Here is a 24,332-nt window from a genome sequence, read left to right as displayed (position 1 = left end):
GCAGATCCTTCTTAAAACATCCAGTTTGAATTGTTTCTGGAGCAATGATGATAAAGGTAAATGAAGAATGCACCCTTTTTCATGATGTCCCTCATTCTGAGAAAAAACAACAGATTTCTGAGATGGTTGCTTGAGTAGCAGTGGCACTCTCTTCAGCTATAGGGCATGAGTTTTCTTGGTCCAAAAATAATGGACATTCGAGTCATAAGCTTTGCCTTTACTGGCATAACTTTTATCCCAGTGGGACAGCAGTAAGAGAAGGTCCAAAGTGGTGCTTTATATTTGCTATTTCCTGTCCTGAAGCACTCCTTCCTTGAGGACACAGAAATTTCTAAATCAAGCAGTATATGCCAGTGGCTTGAAAGATGTCCACCAAGTGAAGGCTCTAATCTCGCAGAGAACTCTACTGTCCAGAAGAACAAATGTGGAGGAGCACGTGGCCCTGGAGAAGAGAATTCGCTCCTGGAAATACTCCCCACAGAATAGCAGGAATCGAGAGCTGCATCCACTGCCGGCAGGGCAGCTTGCTATGGCAACCTAGAGCTGCTTCTTGGGTCCCAGCCTTCCCTAAATGAAAGAAGGGATCTGTACTGAAACTCTAAAAGAAAAGACAAGTGAGTTTGGAAATTTGCAGTTGCCAGGCTGGTGGCAAGAAGCTCTGAGCCACGTGTGCGACGCGTCTGGGATTCAAGGACAGCTGATCTAAGCACAGAGTTTTCTGATAGCGGTTCTTGTCCTTCTGCCTTCCTGAAAAGCCAAAGCCCTGGAGAGGCTGGGATGGTGGTACAAACGGGTGATGAGCTTTTAGATCAGTAATACATCTGTGAACACGGGAGGCTATGATGACTGCAAAGGGTCAGCCGCTGGCAGCTGGGGTGCAGGAAATGGGGGGAAATCTCTATGCAGCAGAAGTACAATAGCCTTCTTGTGTGACTGACTGGGAGTTTCATTTCAGAAAGGTTTATGACAACATTGAGATTGTGACCAATAGCAGCAAAATCAAAGAAACTGAGATCAAGTGAAGAGCCTTTACATTACTGTGCCTGATTCTTAGCTCACCCTGAACTGCCTGGATCATCACAACTACCAAGCCGCTTTCTCTGCATCTTCCTCAGTTAGATACAGACCCGGTGGTAAATGCAGACTAGATTTGCTCATTTATTTTGTCATAATTCAACCTTCTTACACTTGAGAAATATGTGCAAAGGACAAGCTACAGAATAGATATCATTAGCACTTTCATCCTTTTAGCTGGAAACGGTACCACAGCACTTGGAACACAGAGTGTCTGAAGAAGCATAAAGAGGACCTCCTTAGAGCTACCAAGGCCCTGAGCTCTCTGACCCTAACCTGCCTTTCTACCCGTGTCTCTCATTATTACCAATATGGTAATTTTGATATTATCAAAATTATAATTTTGAAGTGGATCGGGCTCCTCTTAGAACATGTCCCGCTCGTCTCTTTTGAGCACGTAAGTTGACTTACTCTATATTCTTTTGTTACCGAGTCCAAGCTCACCCTGCTCGCCGCATGACAGCCTAATAAATCGGAGATGCTGTGTTGAGGCAGGGGATACCACTTTATTGGGAAAGCCGCAGACCGAGAAGGCGGCAGGCTACAGTCCCCAAATAACCATCTTTTCGGGCTTTGGATGCCAGTTTCTTTTATAGCACAGTGACGGGGCGGAGATAAGGAAGTAAAGTAAAAAGGCCCCAAGTTTTGGAAATATCCCCTGGAATGGCCAGCCTGGGGGAGGGGATGTGTTAATTTCTCCTTTCTTGCAGCCATCCGCAGGTGGGCAGGGTCCGGACGTTCCCCTGAACAAAGACACTTTGGTTTAACATTCAGGCAGAGCGGCAGGGTTCCCCGGGGCAGGCCATTGTGTATGGACAGTATCCTTTCAGTGAACAAAAGCAACGGGAAGCAAGGGTTAAGGTAAAAGAAACAGATCCAACAGGTAGTCAGCTTGGGCTCCTCCCTGTTTCACTTTATTCATGACTGCCCTCCTTCCTCCTGGTTGTTTTGTGTAAGCAGACTTCACCTTAGAGCTACGGCAAATACCCACCTTCCGGGAAACCTCCGACCCACGCTCCCATTTCCCAGGAATCCCTTCCTGTACAGTTACTCTCGCAGGACAGGCCACGGATGTGATGAAGCGTCAAAGAACGACACTGATGATGTGATTCAGTCCATTACATGCACATCTTGTTTCCCCTACTAGATTGGGAGTTCTGAGAGCATGGACTTTGTCTCACACTACAATTTGTCCAAGAGCCCAGCACATGGTAAGCGATCAGTTAACACTGACTTAATAAAGACGAAATCAAGTTAAAACCCAAACCAGTTTATTTTACATGCATGGCGCATAAAGGAAATGCAAGCACCCACTCGCAGCCAGGATAACGTACAGGGGAGAATCATGAGAGACGGGTTACAATGAGTATCACTGCCGAACAGCACGCGTTAGTACGTAATGAGTTCATTTTATAAAGTACTGTTGATAAAAAAGGTAGCTCTAACCTCATAGATGTTTTCCCAGAGAGATGATAGTTCTAGGTAATGTGTCAAATGATTGTGAAATAAATCTAGCTTTTTGCACACCCAGGGCATTAGCCCATAGAAACCTGGCCATTTGGACAGATGAAAACTGGCTGTGTGGTATAGTGCAAAGAACACACGTTTTAGAGGCATTCAAATCTCTGCTCCCCATTTCTTAGTTATGTATCTTGGGGAAGATACACAACCTCCTTGAGCCTCTGTCAGTTCCTGTGTAACCCGGAAGGGCTGTTATGTGGGTCTGCAGCACCGTGTATCTGGCACCGTACCTGGCATGGAACAGGCCGGCTTGTTAAAAGGTGGCTGCTTTGATGGGCTTTCTGTATTGCCTCCAGTGTTTTTGCATTTAGTTGGTGCACACACCAGGTTGTCTTCTTTTCTCCACAGTTACTAAGAAGGCAAGGCCAGAAAAAGTTTGATATTCTGCTGTGGTTTCTAAAAGCAGAGCTTTGCAGGCTCAGAAGTCCGGAGAAATTCCGTGTTAGTTTTTGCATGGGCTGGGCTATTAGCTGGTAGCATAAGATCAATGGGGGAGCTTAGGAAAAGGTCTCAGGACCAGGCCTGGTCGTACCGATATGCGACAGCTACACATCTTTCAGCAGAACTTTTTAATTTCCTAGTTGTCAATCTCTACACAACAGTTTAACTGAGTCATGTGGGTTTATTCATCTCAAGGACGTCACATAAATTATCACTAATTTTTCTATCTAATATCATTTTATTAGTTATTTTAATGGCCAAACTACATTTAGCGTATCCAATATGTCTTCCTTTTTTTGGCTAGCTTTACTTGCAAACATATTTTTTCTCCCTTTTTTTTTTGCTGTCCTGAGGAAAGTTTTTCAGTCAAAAGTGTCCATATATTATACAAGCTTGCCCCGTACCTTCTCAGCTAAGTGTACAGAGCAAACAGAATCTGGAAAACTTTTGAACCTATATATTTGCTCCGACTATAATCATTCTTAGCCTCGAGGAAAGTCTTTTCTTCCATAATAATGTCAGTGGAGACACTACTTCTTAAAACTCAAATCTAGTAATTCTCTCAACTTAGGAAAACATAAATGGGTTTTAAACACACAGTTTTAACTGCAGCAGCAATGAATTTACCAGGAAGTCAAGAAAGCTTAACCTTTAGGGCCCCTTCGCTTGTATGGGCTCCTTCCAAGACCAATGAGGGCCCTGGCAGCATATTCAGGCGATCTTATGTTTTTAAAAATTTGCCAAAGTAAACTATTTTTAGATTCTTTTTCTTAAACAGAATCCCCCAGATTGAATAAGCTTTGGGCCCAATAAAGCAGAATCTGCCCTGGCTATTGGTCAACTCAACTCTCCGTGAACTCTCCCAGCTGTGCTTCACATGTTCTCTTCTATACGGCTCAGAGTCAGTAACTGAAGTTTACAGAGTTTTTTGTTGTTGTTACATAGAGATGTTCATTATACTAATTTTTTTGTGACAGAATTTACTTTGTTAGCCAACCTGAAAATATAAATTGCACAATAGGAGCTGCAAGATGTTGTATAATAGTAGTTCATTTGAGTAGTTTTCATTCCTTAGATGTTCTGTGATACTGAGTTTCCTCTCTCATGATGAAATGTTCTTAGAAAACAATGTCAGATGGTCACATTGAAAAGTAAAAAGGACATTCAAAAATATACAATAACTTTTAAGCAAGATGCTTACCTATGTCTAAAATCTTTATTTCTTGGTGGAAGCAGACAAAAAAAGGCGGAGAAAAAAGCATAGTTAGAAAAGGTTTCTGTATCATGAGTTGAATACCGAGATTTTAATTATTTTATGGAAAATTGCTGACTTAAGCAGAAATAACACTGGAAATGAATTTTGTAGGTCAAGGTTCCTCAAATAACTTACAGAATAGGATGATTTTGATCATCACACTTAAATGAACAATGCAAAAACAGCAACTTGTTACTTTAACTATTGGCATTATGGTTGATGGGTTAACCCAACTTGAAGATCCAATATTCTAGTTGAAAGTTATAGGCTTAGTTGGTTTGCTATTATGTCCCAATACTGTAGGAAAATATTTTATGCCTTAATTTCAACGCATGTGAAACAAAAGAGTGACAACCTATATCATAAGGTTATTCCAAAGATGGCTTATTGGAGTACAGAGAATTCACTGGAATCAGTGCGACGTTTTACACGCTGGGTGACTTCATAGTCTTCTTCTTTTTTTTTTTATTTTATTTTATTTTATTTTTTAACATCTTTATTGGGGTATAATTGCTTACAATGGTGTGTTAGTTTCTGCTTTATAACAAAGTGAATCAGTCATACATAAACATATGTTCCCATATGTCTTCCCTCTTGCGTCTCCCTCCCTCCCACCCTCCCTATCCCACCCCTCCAGGCTGTCACAAAGCACCGAGCCAATATCCCTGTGCCATGCGCTGCTTCCCACTAGCTATCTACCTTACTACGTTTGTTAGTGTGTATATGCCCATGACTCTCTCTCGCCCTGTCACAGCTCACCCTTCCCCCTCCCCATAACCTCAAGTCTGTTCTCTAGGAGGTCTGCGTCCTTATTCCTGCCTTACCCCTAGGTTCTTCATGACATTTTTTTTCGGCACAACATATACGTGTTGGGCTTTTCTTACCTTTAACCAAGAATTTAACTGCTTCCTAAGGAGAATTGTAAACACTGGAAAGGTACGTTTAAATAAATGAATCAGTACGTTAGATTCAAAATTTTTTAAATAAAGGCATGTTTAGCTCTGATCAAAGTCCCGAGCTACGCAGAGACATACCTCAGTTCCAAGACGCTCGTCACGTTCCCGGAAGGGAGCATCCGCCGCACGTAGTTGAAGTCCCCCACGTACAGGCTGCCGTCGATCCCACAGGCTAACGCCACTGGGGCCAAGAGTTTATTCCCGTCAGCTGGACCATTGCAGCTCGGGCACGAGATGCTGCGCCTCCGGCCGTTGCCCATGATGCTGCTGACGACAGGAGGCTGCTGGGAGATAAACTGGTTTTCTCCGTTTCCCTTGTACAGTATACCTAGAAGAGAGAAAACACATTTTTCTTAAGATGAAAGGAGCAGAGATGAAAAGCAAACGTGTTCACTCTAGGAACCACAATTCACTGCCTTTTCGAGTTGGACTGGGAAAACTGTCATCTAAAGTGCTTTTGGAAAGAACTCCATTCAGTTACCTAGTGTAAGATATTATGTGGCAAGATACAGAGGATACATCAAAAAATGCCGTCTGTTCCGGATTAAAGAACGTCTGGTGGAAGAAACAAAGGACTAACAAGAAAACGTAAAAACCCAAATTCTCAACATCAGTGATTCTCAAACTTGGCTACACACTGGAACTGACAGGGGAGCTGTAAAAACTACTGATGCTGGGATCTCACCCTGAGGGATGCTGATTTAATTGATTTGGGGTGCAGCCTTGGCACTGAGATTTTTTAAAACTCTCCAGATGCTCTTAATGTGCAACCGAGTTTGAGAACCATCTCTACACAATGTTCTTTAGGGAACTGCAAGTTTGCCTAATTGTTACAGGATGTCGAAAACATTCTATATTAATCCAACTAATAAAAATGGGCACCGTAAATATGAATTTCTTCTTTATGAGTTTATCACTGATTTTTAAAAAGTTAAATACACTTTATAGGAAACAGAGGTAGGAAATATATATCAAACCTCCAACATACTACTATACTGCTGAAGAGTATCCTTCTTGCTTACGCTTCAGCCTGCCCTGAGAATGCATGTGCATGCAACGAGTCAAGATTTCAGACATGACAAGATTGGGAAGGGCAGTTATAACGTAAAGCGAATTGGGCTTTTAGACAAAATGCCAGTCTGCTCTACTTCGGTCTGCAGTGAAAACCTGAGAGAAAATCCCAAGGAAATATTTTCATAGTTAGAAACTGGATTTGAGTGGAGATTCTAACTCTATTCATTTACCATTTTTATACATAGATCACTGGTTCCATTTTGCTCTGATGTAACTGGATGGTCAGCTCTTATTGTTCCATATGCATTCAAGATCCTTCTCAATGTGTTATTCTCTGTAAACACCCGTTGTTTATACTTTTTAACAGATATACTGTTAGAAGAACCAATCCCATGAAAGTACAAACAGGAAACTTGAGAAAGTGTTTTTTCCTCCTACTTTGGGATAATTTTAAAGTGAAGAAGAAAGCAGAATGATGATGCTCCTCTCATAGCTCAGCACATTTTAGGTGAATTCTGGGATTCCTTTTTTCATGCTTTGGTATTTGGGTGATGTAATAATCATAGCCAATCTACACAAAGAAATCAGGACTGATAAAACAGGTTTATTCAAATTCAGGGAAAATCATCTAAATAAGGCTGGATCATAAGAGCAGATGAAAGGCATTTTGCCTTGAATATTCAAAGAATACATTAATGAGCCCTAAGATCTCTCTTTCTGTGATTACGTTATTTGACAATTACGGGACTATAATTTCCTAGAAGAGCCAGTTCTGTAATTTTCATCAGGACAGTCCCACAAAGTCGGCCTACTGCTCTACTGCATCTGACTTATTCCTTCATTTCTTAGAGCGATCGGTCTTTCGTGATTCTCCTCTATTATGACAGAATAGAAAGATGAACATGAGAATATTTATTTCCATGTTCCAGGGTACCTGCACAAACACCTGTCACTGTCTACATGTTTGTCTTCTCTTCTTCCTTAATATATTTCCATAGCTCATCCACCTTGTCATGATTACAAATCACTTTGTTTACTCAATTAGACACACGTCACTTTGAAAAGCCACTACTTGTCAAACTGCTCTTGGATAAAATCTGAAATCACAATCAGTTCTCTGTGAGTTAGGTTAGCTTGCACTTTAAAATAATATCTATTTTATAATTTATAACCAGATTTTTGGAGGACGGAATTTGGCGTGGCCCAGTTTTTACATCTGACCTGATATCTTAATAAAAATTAAGGGCTTCCCTGGTGGCGCAGTGGTTGAGAGTCTGCCTGCCAATGCAGGGGACACGGGTTCGAGCCCTGGTCTGGGAAGATCCCACATGCCGCAGAGCAACTAGGCCCATGAGCCACAACTACCGAGCCTGTGCGTCTGGAGCCTGTGCTCTGCAACAAGAGAGGCTGTGACAGTGAGAGGCCCGCGCGCTGCGATGAAGAGTGGACCCTGCTCGCTGCAACTAGAGAAAGCCCACGCACAGAAACGAAGACCCAACACAGCCAAAAAAAAAAAAAAATTAACTATACATTATTCTCTGGCAGACTGTATGTATCTTTACTATATATATCCACACGCAGAATATCTATGCGTTTCTTAATCCTCCCAAATATAACACTGAGTGTTGAGTATCAGGTACGGGCTTTCCTCAAGTTCTTTGCTTGTACTCCTCTTACTGGTTCATAATCTCTTGGGTGAAATCCTGTGGCGAACTGCTTATGAACTTTACCCCATGTTCTCATAACAACTAAAATGCATGTGGAAAGGTTTTTCCTCCCATTTTGTTGGTAAAGAACTGGAGGAATATAGCAATATGTCAAACCATGTGAAATATAATTGTAGAGAATTTAATTGAGAGCCGCTACTAGCATGGCAGCCACATGGTTTTGCATTTTGAAAGACGTGGTTAAACCTCGTGTGACTGATGTAGCAGGCTTCAGACACTGCTGATGACCAGAGAGGGCATAGAGAGCATCCTCTGGGGTTGGGACGCCCCACGTCTCCAAAACATGTGCTGCACGTGGCACTAGTTTTCGGCTCTGCTCCCAACCTTCTGAGGTACAAAGTGAACTAAAACCTGATGTCCAGGACACAGCCAGAAAGGAAGGAGAGCTTAGCACCGCTATAAACTAGGAAAGGTGCAAAGGGTCTTTCTGTTTTGTCTTTTTCTTACTACTGATTCGCTCAGTACGATTCTCTTCTGGAGGTGAGGCCCAGCATTTTCAAGCACTGGCCTGGAAACTGTTTTAGATTTAGCACGTTTGGAAAGTTTAAAATGTATCCTCTCCAACTCCGACACACTTTTTTTTTTTTTTTTACAAAAGGAATCAATATCAAAGCAACATTAGTCTGAAAAAGCGGCCATTAATCATAGTTAAATATTTAGTTGTACTGCATGCTCAGTTCGGCATTCTGAACCTCAGAAACCTCTGCTAAGAGAAAAGCTAGATTATTTCGACAAGACTGTGAACTCTTCTTCTCTGGCTGTTCGTAAGAGAAGAGCAGAGAGTTACTAGCAGGGTATATGGTTCAGGATAGGAGGTGAGAGCAAGTTACCGTAGGATTCTGTCTTTCTAGCAAAGCACCTATACATTATCTGAGATGTAGCCAGCATGTGGGTAAAATGTTAGAAACAGAGCGAAGACAACAGAATTTGTTTAATGTAAATAATATTCTTTGTGAGATGAAGCTGGTCACATTTTGCAAATAATTTATCTCTTTTGGTTTGTGAGATCTGACATGTTTTTTTCAGAGCATATTTACTTATAAGGTCTACAACACACAATACTCTTGATTCTTGCTTTTTTTTCTAGATTACTTGCAAAGTCAAATGACAGTATATGTAACCCAATTTGAGTGGGAGAAGTTTTTTCCCTCAAATACAGTCTAAGAAGAACTGAAAAATAATCTAGATACTGAGAACAGACTAATTACTTAAGGATTAAGATCTACTAGAAACATTTTGGTAAAGTCACTTGGCATTTTATTTTTTCTTTACTTAAAAAAAATCTCCCTCCTTTCATTTTTCATAAACCTCCCTAAAGCACTTTGGATCAACTCACTGACTTCCTGGGAAAACTATGCTGGTGGCGAGCATATGAACATTGTGACGTGTATTATGTAGTTCCCACTTTAGGCTTTTATAGTCTTTGAAAATACACTTTTTTCCCCCTACTAATTCTGATCCTACAGCATGCATGGGATAAAATATCGCTGCAGTTTAATCAATTTGAAGGTGAGTAATATTATCTGTGAACAAGATCTTACCATTCTGAACGTCCAATACGTGATGTTTATTTAATGTCCAACCGCCCATGTTGGAAGCATCTAATTCGTAGCCTTGCAATATGGCGGTCCTTTTCTCCCACAAAGTCAGGTCCAGACACGACTCATATTCGTACCCAACCGACACTAGAATCAAAACAAGTCACAGTTCATCTTCCCAAACACAGGCAGAAATGGAATTTATTTCATTATTTTGATAAAACTGCTTTTTTCACTGATGTGCTCTGAGACTGTATTTCCACTTATTTGTGAGCAGAGTCTATTATTATATGAGAAGATTTGATCACATAAAAGGTGTTTTTCTAAAAATGACCTCCAAATATTATTTTTGTACTGACTTAATAGAAAAGTAGTATTTTTTCCCACACCACTTTTTCACAAGGGGTTCACAGCACAAAATGAAGTTCAGATCAGGCAACTGGGCGAATCATTAGATCCGATAAATCAGCCCCAAATGCTGATCAGATGATAACAACTAAATATAACGTTTGCTATCTGAATAATTAGTGATGTTTAGTTTCCAAGAGTATTAAGTTATGGAAAATATTTATAAGTAAGGTTCAATATAGCAAAAAGATAGCCAGGTTATGACACCATATTCACATGTTATCAGGAACGAGCAATAAAACTAGCAGTAATATAATACGAACAAATTACAAATGGAAAACTTCAGAGTTCACAAAGAAACGTGGGTTTTAAAATTTAGAACAAAGTGAAGAGAGAAGTGGTAATTATCTGACTGATTTGAACTAATTCCAGTGCAAATTATATATTAATTTCAGAATAAAATGTCTACTATATTTTCAGGTAACAGCTAATAGAACAAAACACATGTTTTCCTTTAGTTTTTGATGTTCTGAGCCTGAGCTTGGAGCTACACTATGCATACCTCAACAGGTCAAACTTTGATTGCATTGTCCAGTCATGCAGTGAAACAACTAGCTTGATGTTTTAAGAATATCATTCCGCTGAGCTGACTATTTCTTCCAGTCAGAAGAGCTGGAATAATTTTTGGACACAAATGTTGTCTGATGTCATGTTAAAATATCATTATGAGTTGAAACTACACTAGCTGTTAGATACTGAAAATATTTTAAAAAAAGGATAAGGAAAGGGCTTCCCTGGTGGCGCAGTGGCTGAGAGTCCGCCTGACGATGCAGGGGACACGGGTTCGTGCCCCGGTCCGGGAAGATCCCACATGCCGCGGAGCGGCTGGGCCCGTGAGCCATAGCCGCTGAGCCTGCGCGTCCGGAGCCTGTGCTCCGCAACGGGAGAGGCCACAGCAGTGAGAGCCCCGTGTACCGGAAAAAAAAAAAAAAAAAGGATAAGGAAAGCTAACGAAATAAAATTATAAAGGAAAAAAAGAAACGAAAAAAGGAAGGGACACAATAAGGAAAAAAACATGAAAAGAAGGACATGGCAGCCTGAAATCTCATTGAGAACATTCTTCTAAGATATAATTTCAGCCAGAAAAATGGATGCTTTCTCCTTTTCATCACATGGAGTACATTCCCCTTCCCCACGGTAGGGCTAAACAAACCAGCTGTCACTTTCCTAGGCAGCCTTACTGTCTTCCTCTCTGCTTATCCATGGATTTTCACGTGTCGCAAAATGCATTTTATGTTAGTTCTGACTGCAAGACAATGTTTTCAGTTCAGAATATATATTTACATGGGACTTACCAACAGCTTCAGATAGACCATAGACCTTTTGATTATAAGCATCTGTTTTATCCCATATAAAAGTATAGGCCAAGTTCGGTGAGGCAGGAAACCACTTTTGAAAGAGTCTTCCTACTACAGCTACCATCAGATGAACCTTCATTAAATTAAACGGGATAACGGACTGGGTCATGGTGATCTTAAGTACTGACTTATATCCGGCAGCTCTGGAACTCAGGTAGGAAAGTTTCAAATCTGTTCCTGGAATTGTGGTTTCTTCATGGAGTACCTAGGGTTGGAGAAAGCAAACGGTGATCATGTACGGCTATTAGGTAAAATGCATTGAAAAGAACGGAGCCAAGCAACTAAAATAAGACCCTAAAGAGTCACTAATCATAAACACGCATTTGAGATGTTATCTTATTCAATAATTAAAAATAACTCCTCTGCCAGCCCAATTTTTCTTCTCCTAAAAGCTTCTTGTCATTTATTCTGAGTTAATCACAGCTCAGGTGCTACCCCTCAAACAGGAAATACTGTGACTGCTCCAGCAGGCTGACATGCAATGACTCGTTAGTTTATAGTCACTGTGGATTCTCACTAACCCATCTTTCACGCCTATGGCCCTGAAGAATTAGAGCAGACATTTGTAAGACGGTTAGCTCAGCACAGCAATGTGGTCCAGGCCAAAGATCTGGACCACGCCAGCTGGCTCATTCAGGGATTAAACCTACTCCTAAAGGCAGGAATGATAGCAAAACAGACCAATTCATTTGGGTTAAATTGTAGCAAATTCCATATTCATGTTGGAAGGTAATAGCACATACTCATAATTAGTTAAACGCTGAGCTTCAACTCACCACCGATTTTTGATATGATGGTACATGAACTAATAGTTTCAAGTTGCGTAAATTTTCCCCCAGAGAACAACTGATGTGTTGTTGAATGCACGCAAAAGACACTCCCTATATACTTTTTGAATTGAAACGAGTGTAAAAAGTTAACATAATTACCTGCATAAGAATCATCTCCTTTACAAATTTAAAAAATCAAAGTCTTAACCCCGCCGTGTACGCATCGCTGTGCCTTGGTCAACGAATGCCAACAAATTTATCCTGACATATGCAAAATATATTATGCCAAAACATTATTTAAATGTTTTGAAAAATTTATGTTACATTGTGTATAAAATCTATCCAAACAATTCAGATTCTACTTACTAGTGATGCTATTAGTTTGTTTAATAATAATAGCTCTTCCTAGGCTTACGACATCTACTGTGAAGTGCAAGACTATCTATGTTTAAGAACCTACCCCAGGAACTCACCACTTTCTCTACTAAGAATTAAATAGCATTCTCAAAGCCTGCCTCATACTGCTCTATGAATATTCATTATTCAGACTTAAAGGACTACTTTTTCGCTTAGAAAAATCTTAGAATAGCGATTCAGTGTTCAGTAGTGTTTCTCCTCCTTCCAGTTCCTCTCACGTGAAACGGTTAGGAATGATGTATATCTGTCATACAAATTTTTTTTTTAATTTATTTATTTTTGGCTGTGTTGGGTCTTCGTTGCTGCACGCGGGCTTTCTCTAGTTGCGGCGAGCGGGGGCTGCTCTTCGTTGCAGTGCGCGGGCTTCTCATTGTGGTGGCTTCTCGTTGCGGAGCATGGGCTCTAGGCACACGGCTTCAGTAGTTGTGTCACGTGGGCTCAGTAGTTGTGGTTCATGGGCTCAGTAGTTGTGGTTCGTGGGCTCTAGAGCACAGGCTCAGTAGTTGTGGCTTGCGGGCTCTAGAGCGCAGGCTCAGTAGTTGCGGCGCACAGGCTTAGTTGCTCCGCGGCATGTGGGATCTTCCCGGACCAGGGCTCGAACCCGTGTCCCCTGCATTGGCAGGTGGACTCCCAACCACTGCACCACCAGGGAAGCCCTGTCATACAAATTTTAATTACTTAAGTAGAACCCATGCTACTGAGGGTATAGCTGTCACTTTCAATATAAACAATCACGCAGTTGGAAGTAGAACAAAAGAAGGGGCTAAACAAACTTCCATTCGGCCTGTGAGTCGGTGTTGGCAGGAAGCGGGATGTGATGCAATCTGGCAGATGAAGAAGGCATTGCTATGCTGTAATAGACACACCAGTTTATTACAGTTGGCATTTTCCTTACCAGCCATACTGACTGAATTCAGACACGGACTGTCTTAAGCAAAATAGTTTATGAAGATACAGAAACTTTCTAGAGCTCTATTAGACTTAGGGACACCCTTACGTTTAAGATCGACAGTACTTTTGTAGGACTGTAGGGTACAGGGTGAATCATCTGAACAGAACTCGCTGTTCTATATCACTGGGGTGAAATACCAGTGGGTTAGTTTGAAAAATAGATTTTGTGACTCTTCAATGGCCCTGAAAATATAAGTGATTGAAACCTCAGGCATATAACTTATTTCCAAAATGATTTCACATAAATTTGATAGGTTTTCCATAGGTAAGGCAGTCTTTCATGAATATATATTTCTGTGGTCTTTTAGGAGTTACTTCTGTATTTCAAAATATCGTGTGTTATTCCTAATTTTAATAACTGATTACTGTCTTTGTCATCATTAGCCTATTTCCCTGGAACAAATACCTGCAATTTAGTTCATTAAAATGTGTTTCTCCTGGTAATTGAATTTGACCATATTTTTTGCATTAGTGGGAAAAGTAAATGCAGCCCGAGCGGAAAAACCAACCATTAAGCCGATCTTCGCCAGCTGCCTGATCTGTGAGCTCCATCCTTGACTTGGTTAAACACGCGGAAACCACGTCCTCCCAGCTCTACCTCCAAATCTGTCTAATCCATTCCCTCTTCTTCATTTCCACAACCAGTATGATTGGTGGGCCCTCTGCCTCGGGGTGCTGGGTCTGTATGGAAGTACAGTGAATACTATTCTGTTCACTGATCTGTCTCCTTCTATTATTTTATGCATGTTGTCACTTGAGTTAGCATTAGAGAAATGCTGAAAAATCTACATTGGCCCCCTGGTTCCATGTCATCTCAAGAATTCAAGGTATCCACTGTATGGTATTTCTGGGCCATTCATTATCTGGCCCCAGTCTTTCCCCATGAGTGTCCTCCACCTTTAAATTGCTCACCAGTTTTTATACAACAGCATTTGTTGTTACCACCATGCTATTGCTCACACATTTTCTTCTATCTGGAATATCCTTTCCCCCCTTTGAAGGCCAGCCTCTTCAGTGATGTTTTCCTCGGCTTCCTTAGGAACTGACCTCTCTTTTGAACTTCCATAGTTCTTCATTCAAATCTTTATCACATGTAGAATGGCTTACAATAATCATTAAGCAGTAAAATATTGAGAGTAATGACCATGTACAGTAGCACTTGGTACAGTGTCAGTTAGGAGGTCAGGTACAGGCACTAAAACCTTTTTCCAATGAATGAATACTCGAGCAAAGACATTATTAGCTGTCGAGCTTAAGCTGTTTTCCCATTTGGCTACAATTAATACAAGATACAGATATAGCTTGAGGAAAAAGTATTTTTAATAGATCTTTAAGGAATAACTAGATATCTTACTATAGAAATACCTATCCTTGTACATACACATACCACATTCTATATGTCACTCTATAGAATTACTTAGGATAGCACTGGAATTCTGTAATCCTGTAAAAACATTCTTTGGAAACCCCATGATCTGAAAATGGTTTATATAAAAGCAATGCCTGCTAGAATATCCTACCTGTGTCTCGGGAATAATGGGACTGTCTTCAGGAGAAGATCTAAAAAAGGTGGATAAAGGTGACGACACAATGATAGGATTCGGCCTCACGAAGCCACTTAGATCACAGCTGGGAATGTCATTCTCCTCTTTCTTCATGACTAGGGTATCCATCACATAAAAGACATTCCATGGAATCCACACAGTATGATACTGAGTGAGGAACGGGGATCGTTCAAATACCAAAGTTAGAGAAGCCCCGCCATTCGCCACCAAGTCAAACCTAAGAAAAAACAAGACATGCTTAATGAATTATCTGGATCTCATGCAACTCCAGTCACTCACCTCCCCAGATCAATATGCTTTATAAAGAAAAACTTCTTCTCCCAACGTTTATTTGAAATAGTTTCAAATCTAAAGGAATATTAAAAGAATTATACAATGACCATCCATACGCCCTTAACTTAGATTTACTAATTTATTAACATTTTTCCAAATTTGCTTTATCTATCTACCTATCTACTCCTTTTCCAGAACCATCTGAGCGTAAGTTGTAGATATTACAAAATCTCACTTTCAAATATTTTAACATGAATCTTCTAAGACGAAGAACATTCTCCTATAAAACCACAACACTATTATTATGCCTTAGGAAATGAAATCAACTTTTAAAGACCTATCTGAGTATATAACTTTAAATTTCTGCCACCATGTATACTGTCACAGATTTCTGGAGTCTAAAAGTTGTTGCATTTCCATATTAGAAGGGACAATAAGACATAATGGGTGACACAAGCATGCCTAGTTTTTATTATTATTTTTTTTTGCGGTACGCGGCCCTCTCACTGTTGTGGCCTCTCCCGTTGTGGAGCACAGGCTCCAGACGCACAGGCTCAGCGGCCATGGCTCACGGGTCCAGCCGCTCTGCGGCATGTGGGATCTTCCCAGACCGGGGCACGAACCCGTGTCCTCTGCATCGGGAGGCGGACTCTCAACCACTGCGCCACCAGGGAAGCCCAAGCATGCCTAGTTTTTATACTTAAAATACTTCAAACAGAGACAGGGTGTTGGGATTAACTTACATTCCATCCTGGCGGGTAATAGTATATCCATATTCTGGGTAATGGAAAAACGAGACATTCACTCCAATAAGTGGCGTTCCATCAGCAGTTAGTACTTGGCCTCTGATGACGGATGCAAGGCTGTGGGAAAAGTAGAAGAACTAGAATGAACATTTGTCTTTTCAGGCCAACATTATCATGATGTAGAGATAATTCAATCTAAGGATAAAATAACACTATTGCATGCACTTGTATTCACAGAAACCAGACCTGAAATACTCCCAAGACAATGTTCCTTCTAATTCATTGTAATCCACATTCTCGAAATGTCTGGTGTTTACCAGGGGTTTTAATTCATTGCAATCTGGATTTTGGAGAGTTATCAAGACCAATAATTTAGAGATGAAGTTTTAAAATTATAAGCTGCAGTTTTTTCATGTCATATACCTGGTGCTTGCATGAAAGAAAGTATACTTTGCAATTAATTCCAAGGCAATTGGGAAATCTACAGGGACCAAAAAGTACAAGATTTAAGCAGGCAATAAGGAACATTTGTGAAACAACTTTTAATCAACTGCTGGGTCTAACTGCATTAATGCTATTAAACTGCTGCAGAACCAGGAGTTCTGGTGTAAATCATCTTCTTTTGCTCAGTGAGACACAAGACACCTGCTTTCCCTTACTGGTTTATTTTCGGGTCATCACTGCTCTGCAAAGCACCAGTCCAACAGCTTATGCAATCTTACTGCCATGCCGTTAGCAGTTCCATTACATTATTTCATAATTTATATTATTTAGTGAGCTCAGCTTAAAAAAAAGTGCACTTCTGTTTTGCCTTTTGGAGTCTTTTCATTGCTTCTCTTGAAACATTTCCAACTGTGCTAACAAAAATCAACTAGTTAAATGAAGATTTATTGACTCCTTAATGGGATGTCCTGTTATGTTTCAGGTACTGAAATTGACAAAGTATGGGAACTATGTCAAAAATGCTTGAGATGCGAAGTTTGGTGAAGGATGTGCCAAATGAGGAGAAACTGCCTTTTAAAGAAAGCACTTTCCTCAAATTCACAGTCATCAGCATTTCATATAAAGGGCTTCTCACTGATGATAATATCACTACAAGTCTATATAAGGAAAAGCTGCATTAACCTCTTATTGAAAGGACTGTCTCCGGGTATGACATGGGTGCTATCAGATCCTATGAGAAAACTGATTCGGTCATAGAAGGGTTTGGCAGCTTGCTGAGATGGTGATTGTAAGCTTTGGCTAATGATATCCTGGGGATCAGGTAATCCGCGACAGTAGGGCTGATTTTGGCAGGAACTCTGTAAACAGCAGTCAGGATCCATGCAGTCAATGAGTCCATCTGTAGACAGAAACGGAAACCAGTAAGAGAACTCCTCTTTTTCTGCCATGATGTAGAGCACGTTTTGTTTGTTGATTGGCTTTTTCCACATCAAATGATTCGCTCCCCCTATCTGATAGTCATTTCTAGGAGGCATACTTTTTGAAACCAAATGAAATACAATACCTGCAGTTGCTTTCATAGACAGTAAATGTTTGGATTGAAGATGGCTGAAAAAAAATCATATAATGTTGATTCTGAGTAAAAAATAAAAAATGACTGTTTAGAACAATCCATCACATGCAGACCCCGTCTTATTGCTCTTCACAGATATTGAGTTTTTTACAAATCGGAGGTTTGTGGCAACCGTGTGGAGCAAGTCTATCGGTGCCATTTTCCCAACAGCATTTGCTCACTTCGTGTCTCTGTTACATTTTTGTATTTCTCGCGATACTCCACTTTTCCATTATTATTATATTTGTGATGGTCACCTGTGATCACTGAGCTCTGATGTTACTATTGTAACTGTCTTGACGTGCCATGAGCTGTGCCCATACACAACGGTGGACTTAATTGGTAAATACTGTGTGTGTTCAGACTGCTCCACTAACCGTCTGTTCCCCCATCTAAAATTTGGGCAAAGGTCAGAATATGAAAGTCCGTGAAATACATAGACAGAGTAACATATAAGGAATGAGATTAGCCAACCACCTTTAAGGAAACCATTTTCCCAAGGATGGTAAAGTGTTTTCCGTATAAAATTAAGGTATTGCTCATATTTTAAACAGGAACCTGAGCTCTTAATACACATCCTTTAAAATGCAGATGTTAATAAAAATGTGGCTAATGTAAATAGGCCATAATATTGGAAATGATAAGAAACCTATCACTAAAAATGGACCTACACTGTTGGTGACATAACAAGAGTAATGGGTAGAATCTTCCAGAGCATTCTCCAGGAATATCAGAAGGAAACTACATTCAATGCCCCATGTAAGAATTTTGTTTGAAACATTTAAACCATCCCATTAGCAGATAAGAGTCAGGTTATGATGGTTGATGACATTATCCTTTAAGGTCATTTTTCAGTGACCAGTTGATACATGAAGTTTGATCTGCTTGGCCATTTCATTTCTCAATGTAGATTAATAAAAACATTAGTTTCCGAAGACTTTAATTACCTTTGGGAGAACAGACAAAAAATCATTATAAAATCTTCACACCTAAGTTTTAGGTCTTGGTGTGACCCTATTATGGCAAACTCAGCTGAAAATATCTAGCTGACCTATATATTTTATTTACACAAGTGTTTTGAAATAACTTTTATTTTTAGAAAAACCACACTAGTCATTTTTTTCTTTAGCTTTAGGCTACTCTTATTAATAGAACATAAGCTTGCCCATTCATTATCTGACAGCAAACTGAGACAAAAGAAAACAGACTAAATTGAATTATATTGCCCAGTCTAGAATTAGGTCAACAACGCAGATAAGGTAAGAAACAGGAGATGAGGAGCCTGGCTCCCACCTGAAGAACGTTGTCAACACTTGTGGTTTCTCCTGACACTCATTCCCCCTTGTTTGTGCAACAGCTCTGAACTTCCATTTGGGTACCCAGTTCTCCCCAACTCTCAAGTCTACGTGCATATTTCCCTTTGTGCTTGGTTCAGAAATGTACATGTGACCTAACTTGTCAAGCCAGATTGAATTTCAGGAACTATCTAAAAAGCAATCCTGCCCCATCAGCTCCCATCCCCCCAGGCTTGGAGCTGTAAGGCTGTGAGGCCAGGGTTGCTGCATCCTTCTTGCTGCCACTACAGCAGAACCTGTCTGGGAACGGAGTCATCCCAGAAGAGGCAAAGTCAAGAGCTGGAGACCTAAGACAACAGGTCATAGTGACCCCTTTGGGGCTTTTGCAATAAGCTGACCCTGACCTCCTGAGCTTTTCAGTTCTAGAAGCCAAAGCATTGCCTTCTTCCTTAAGCCTGTTTGGGTTGTGGCCTTTCTGTCACTTGAAACTGAAAGAGATGCAGTTTATCCAGAGACATTAACTAAAAATCTCACTATTTCCCTTATAGTTGAAAAAAAAGGCTTAATACGTAAATATTGGAATTAAATGTATGGTGTTGGACTCTTTTTACATTACTATTTTAACTTTTTGACACCATAATTTGACATGAAAATGTATGAGTCTGAATTTCTGGTAAGTAGATCTTATTACATAGTTTTTTTTATTACAGATACATTTTCATGTAGGTGTCTCTTATATTTCTAAAAAATGGGTTAATTACTTGAAACTGTATATTTATTCTTTGACAAAAATTTAAAATCATGTTTAAGAAAGTCAAATGAAACTGAGCTTTGAAATTCCATAGAAATTTATCAAAATATTGCTTTCTTAGCCAAAAGGCCACAAAGATAAAAAATGTCTAAATATTCTTCAATATTTCTAGTGGAAGAAAGATGAAACTATGATAGAGGCTTATTTTTCAAGAGGATATGTTATAATAATGCAATATATTGCATTTTTCTCCATCTGTCTCAAAGAAATAGAAGCATAGTTATGAAGATTCAGATTTTCAAAATCGTAGATGGTTGACCTATTGCCCCTAAATCATTTTTAGCTTCAAAAAACAATTGAAAAAACCCCATTCAGTAACAATTCATGATCATATGTTGAGACTTCATGAGGAATCTTTAATCTGTTTTATGATGTATCTAAGAGCTCTGACTCCATGGATTCAGAATGGGGTGTGCATATGCTTGGGAGAGTAATTCCACACAAATATTTTATATTCTTACAGGTTTTTCCCTTATGTTCGTTTTTTAACATAAGTAGAAACTACTTAATAGTGAAAGTACTTCCAAACATTATATTTTATCTCCATTAATCTGGTAATTAAGGGTTAAATTCCCCCCCCACTTTGTCCCCCATAATATCCCCACAGTGTCTTCCTTTAGGCACTATATGGTACAGCTGGCCAGAGAGGAATGCTCAAATTTCATCATTCATCTTTGTTAGTTTATAAAAAGCAAACATGCATCTGGCATGTAGTCTGCAGGTCATAAAACGTCATGAGGGCTTCCCTGGTGGCGCAGTGGTTGAGAGTCCGCCTGCCGATGCAGGGGGCGCGGGTTCATGCCCCGGTCAGGGAAGATCCCACATGCCGCGGAGCGGCTGGGCCCGCTGAGCCTGCGCGTCCGGAGCCTGTGCTCCGCAACGGGAGGGGCCACAGCAGTAAGAGGCCCGCATAACGCAAAAAAAAAAAAAAAAAAAAAAAAAAAAAAACTGCACGAGATCGACACCTTCTGAACTAGTCAGTTGGGAATGCATTTCTACAAGCCTCTCTGCTAACATCAATCAGAGAAAGAATCTCATTTTCAATAGCCGAGTTGCAGGGACACACGGTTTGTTATTTTTCTGCAGAGTTTATCAGTGACTTGCCCAAGCAAGTGACGGATGGTTATGAATCTGGCTTCCTATAACTCGAGAAAACACTTTTCATTCTTTGTCTATACTCACGTGGCTAGGGCTATCTAGTAAAACTAAGCTGATTACCCACTTGCCCAAATGTATACGGTAGTAAAAGTGACTTCGTGGAAGAGCTTCTCAAAATCATCAACGTTCCATTCTAGTCTCAGGAATATTAGGTCGGCTTAAATTGAGATTGGTGTGGAAGCCTTAGCTAATAGAATTAACCGTAAAAAAATCTAAAGAAAATCAGAACTGTTCAAAACCCACTGAATAACAACTCCAATGATCAGTTAAGAGCCCCTCTTTCTCCTGGTTAGGCTTTGCAATGTAAGTGGTACTTTGATATAGACAATGAGTACGCTTCCTTCCACTTAATCCTCAGTGTTATTGTTCTGTTATCATTTCAAAACATGTTCTCATCTTTCTTAACCCTTTCATTGGTTTGTAACAGTGGCTGACAAACTTATTTCATAAAGGGCCAGATAAAAAATATTTCAGACTTTGTGGACCATATAGTCCCTGCTACAAGTATTTAACTCTGCCTTTAGAGCTCTAAAGCAGCCAGAGACAATACGTAAATGAGTGGGTGTGACTGTGTCTCAATAAAACTTTATTTACAAAAACAAGCTTTGGCCCAGGGCTAATAGTTTGCCAACCTCTAGTCTTGCTTTAAAGTTTCTACCCTGCCCTATTTCCTTATAGTCTCTAAATCATTCTTGATTTTTTTTCTGGCAAATTTAATGCCTATTTTGCTAGATAATTAAAATGTCTGACTCCATCTTTTCCTAGTTTACCCTCTATGCTGGCTTTGATCTGCTTCTGTCTTTTAAGCAGCTATGGATATTTTGACTTGTTTTTTAAAACCCTGACATACTGACTGGATAAAAAGTCATGAATTTCCTTTGAATGAATTTTCCTCTTTACTCGAAAGATAATTAATTAATGCCCACTGCCCTTCCCCACAGTATTTGGAAGCCCCTCCCCCACCTTCAACTTGGAGGTACAGGTAGAAATTCTCATGCAGTATTTTATCTGTGGATTTTAGACTTTTCAAAGTGTACGGGTATGCCTTTTGTTGCTCTTTTAAGTCACCATTCTGTACCATGCATGAAATTCACTTATTACTGAATTGGGATCATGTTTGGTTTTCTATATCTTCTTGGTTTGTCTACAGCAGAGACAAACTTTCTTGGTGGCTTTATTCTCTCTATGTTCACAACATTTCAAGGCTAATGACTCCAGGTTGATCATTCTCCTGAACTCCAAATCCACAACCGGTCTTCTAGATATTTCCACTTGGATATTACACGGGCATCGAAAACTTAACACACGTCTAAAGCACAGCAAATATGATCTTCTCCGAATACTCGCTTCCTCTGCATTTCCTATTTCAAGGAATGGTTCCACCATCCACTCACCCAGTTTCTCAAAGCAGAAACCTGAATGTCAACCTTGATTCCTCTTCTCCCTTTTTCTCTGCACCTAATCAATGACCAGATCCTCCTTTTCTCCACCCCAAACATCTCTTGAATCAGTCTATTTCTTTCCATTTCACTGAAACAACCGTTTAGACCACATGGTCACTTCCTGACAAGATCTCAACAAGGGGTTGGTTTCCCAGGTGCCAGTCTTGTCCTAGCTATTCATTCTCAACACTTAAATCTGAGTAATCTTGGTAGAAATCAAATGTGGTTATTTCACTTCTCTAGCTAAAATACTTCCTTTAATTGGTCCCTGCTGCTTTCTGAGTAGTTAGAACTCCTTAACCTGGCTTACAAGACCTTTGTGATTATTACTTCCTCCGCTGGGAGACTTCTCACCTGCTCTCTTATCCCCCTCCCCAATTCCTTTAGCGATCAGCTCAGACAATGGTCTCACGAAGTTCCTTGAGGGCTAATCTAGTTCATTGTTGTAGCACCAGAATTTAGGACACACACTTCTTGGCACCAAGTACGCATAAAATAATTTTGCTGAATGAAGTGAAGAATCAATTCAGTTCCTAGAGATTATGAGATCTAAACAGGTCAAAATGATGTCTTAAAAGCACAGCAGAGACACGTGCTGATTTTCTTTCATCACCTTTTTCCTGCCCTCAGACACTATGCTAATCCTTGAATTCCTGTTTCTATTTTTACTCTAATAGGTATCTTTACATGTTCTTGATGAACTGGACATTAAGCAATCCATAAAATTACAAAAAGTATTAGAAGAAATTATAGGAAATACTACACATAAGTACAACTTAGGTATGTACTTATAAAGACACACAACCCAGAATTCATGAAGGAAAAGTTAAACCTTATCAACATTTACCTTGTAAAAGTTTATCGTTTGAAAATTTCCGCATGATGAAAGACACCATAAACAAAGTTAAAAGATAACGAAAACTTGGGATAAAATATCTGCAACACACCTCATAAAGAACTGATAAGAAGAATATACAAAGAACTCCTAAAAATCAAAAAGAAACAGTCAAGTAACTCAATAGAAAAAAATGGTCAAGAAAAATAAATAAGCAATTAGCAACAGAAGAAATGCAAGCAATCAAGGAACATATATAAGGACAATCAATCTAACCAGTAGTTGGGGAAATGCAAATTAGACAACAAAAATGGAGTCATTTCCACCCAGCAGGCAAAATTCATATCTTTCATTTTGTTGGACAACTTTGCTTATGTACAATGATCATGTACAGATCATGAACATGGGGAAGATAAGCGCTATCCTACGGATGACGTGCACAATGGCGAAACTCACTTGCAAGGCAATTGGCAGCAGCTACCAGAATTACAAATTAAAATACCCCGTGACCCAGCAATTTCATTTCTAAAAATCTGTCCCAAAGAAATACTTGTACATTTACACAGATTTACATGCAGGTGCACACACAGGTTCATACAGATTTGTCCTTATACGAAGAGCAAAAACAAAGAGAAACAACTAAATAATTATTAATTAGTAGTGGTAAAACTCATTAGGACAACCGTGTTTCTATTATAAAGTAGGAGATAGGCCTATATGTACTGACATGAAAAGATCTCTAAGTCACCTTCTTTGGCAGAATCAAATTTGGAACAGTACCTATCCCGTTTACGTTTAAAAACATAAGTGTGCATCTAGATTCACCGAAGGAGGCGCACAAACACGTACTCTTTAAGTTGTTGACAGTGGTTACTCCTGACAATGAGAATGTAGCACTTGTGTATGGTTACTAGTAATAACCCTGCCCAGGAATGCAGAGGTTCTTACATGGAGAAAGGGGACACTTTCTAAAGAGGTTCTGTGCGATGCCCCTTGTTACACTGTGAACCTTGCAGTGGCAGCAAATGGTAATGGGTGTAAAATACAGGGGAGACTTTTAGTTCCAGCCTGTGTGGCTCTGATTTTCCTCTCCTTCTAAAACTCATTCAAAAAACAGTGATCAAACCCCATGTTCCTTTTGTACTACCAGGAGGCTACTGGGGTCCTTTGCTTCTGAGAGCACAAGCTGGACTTTTCTTTCCTACAAGGGGATTCCCAGGGC

General features: G+C 39.9%; 1 protein-coding gene across 9 annotated transcripts in view; it reads right to left on the bottom strand.

The window, feature by feature from the left end:
- TENM3 (teneurin transmembrane protein 3) overlaps positions 1–24,332 on the bottom strand; it is a 605,325-nt gene that overhangs the window by 48,368 nt on the left and 532,625 nt on the right. For 5 of the 9 annotated variants that reach the window (XM_060001336.1, XM_060001335.1, XM_060001339.1 and 2 more), the window contains 7 exons: positions 17,140–17,356; positions 16,012–16,131; positions 14,951–15,212; positions 11,230–11,497; positions 9,530–9,673; positions 5,326–5,575; positions 4,238–4,258 (listed from right to left, as the gene is read on the bottom strand). In XM_060001336.1, the coding sequence (XP_059857319.1) occupies positions 4,238–4,258; positions 5,326–5,575; positions 9,530–9,673; positions 11,230–11,497; positions 14,951–15,212; positions 16,012–16,131; positions 17,140–17,356 (1,282 nt within the window). The remainder of the gene's footprint in view (positions 1–4,237; positions 4,259–5,325; positions 5,576–9,529; positions 9,674–11,229; positions 11,498–14,950; positions 15,213–16,011; positions 16,132–17,139; positions 17,357–24,332) is intronic. The other 4 variants (XM_060001337.1, XM_060001338.1, XM_060001340.1 and 1 more) reach the window with 1 other exon arrangement.

The sequence above is a fragment of the Delphinus delphis genome, chromosome 21 (assembly GCF_949987515.2).
Source record: "Delphinus delphis chromosome 21, mDelDel1.2, whole genome shotgun sequence".
Taxonomy (NCBI): domain Eukaryota; kingdom Metazoa; phylum Chordata; class Mammalia; order Artiodactyla; family Delphinidae; genus Delphinus; species Delphinus delphis.
Note: the sequence above shows the minus strand (reverse complement) of the source record. Positions and strands in the feature narration are given on the sequence as shown.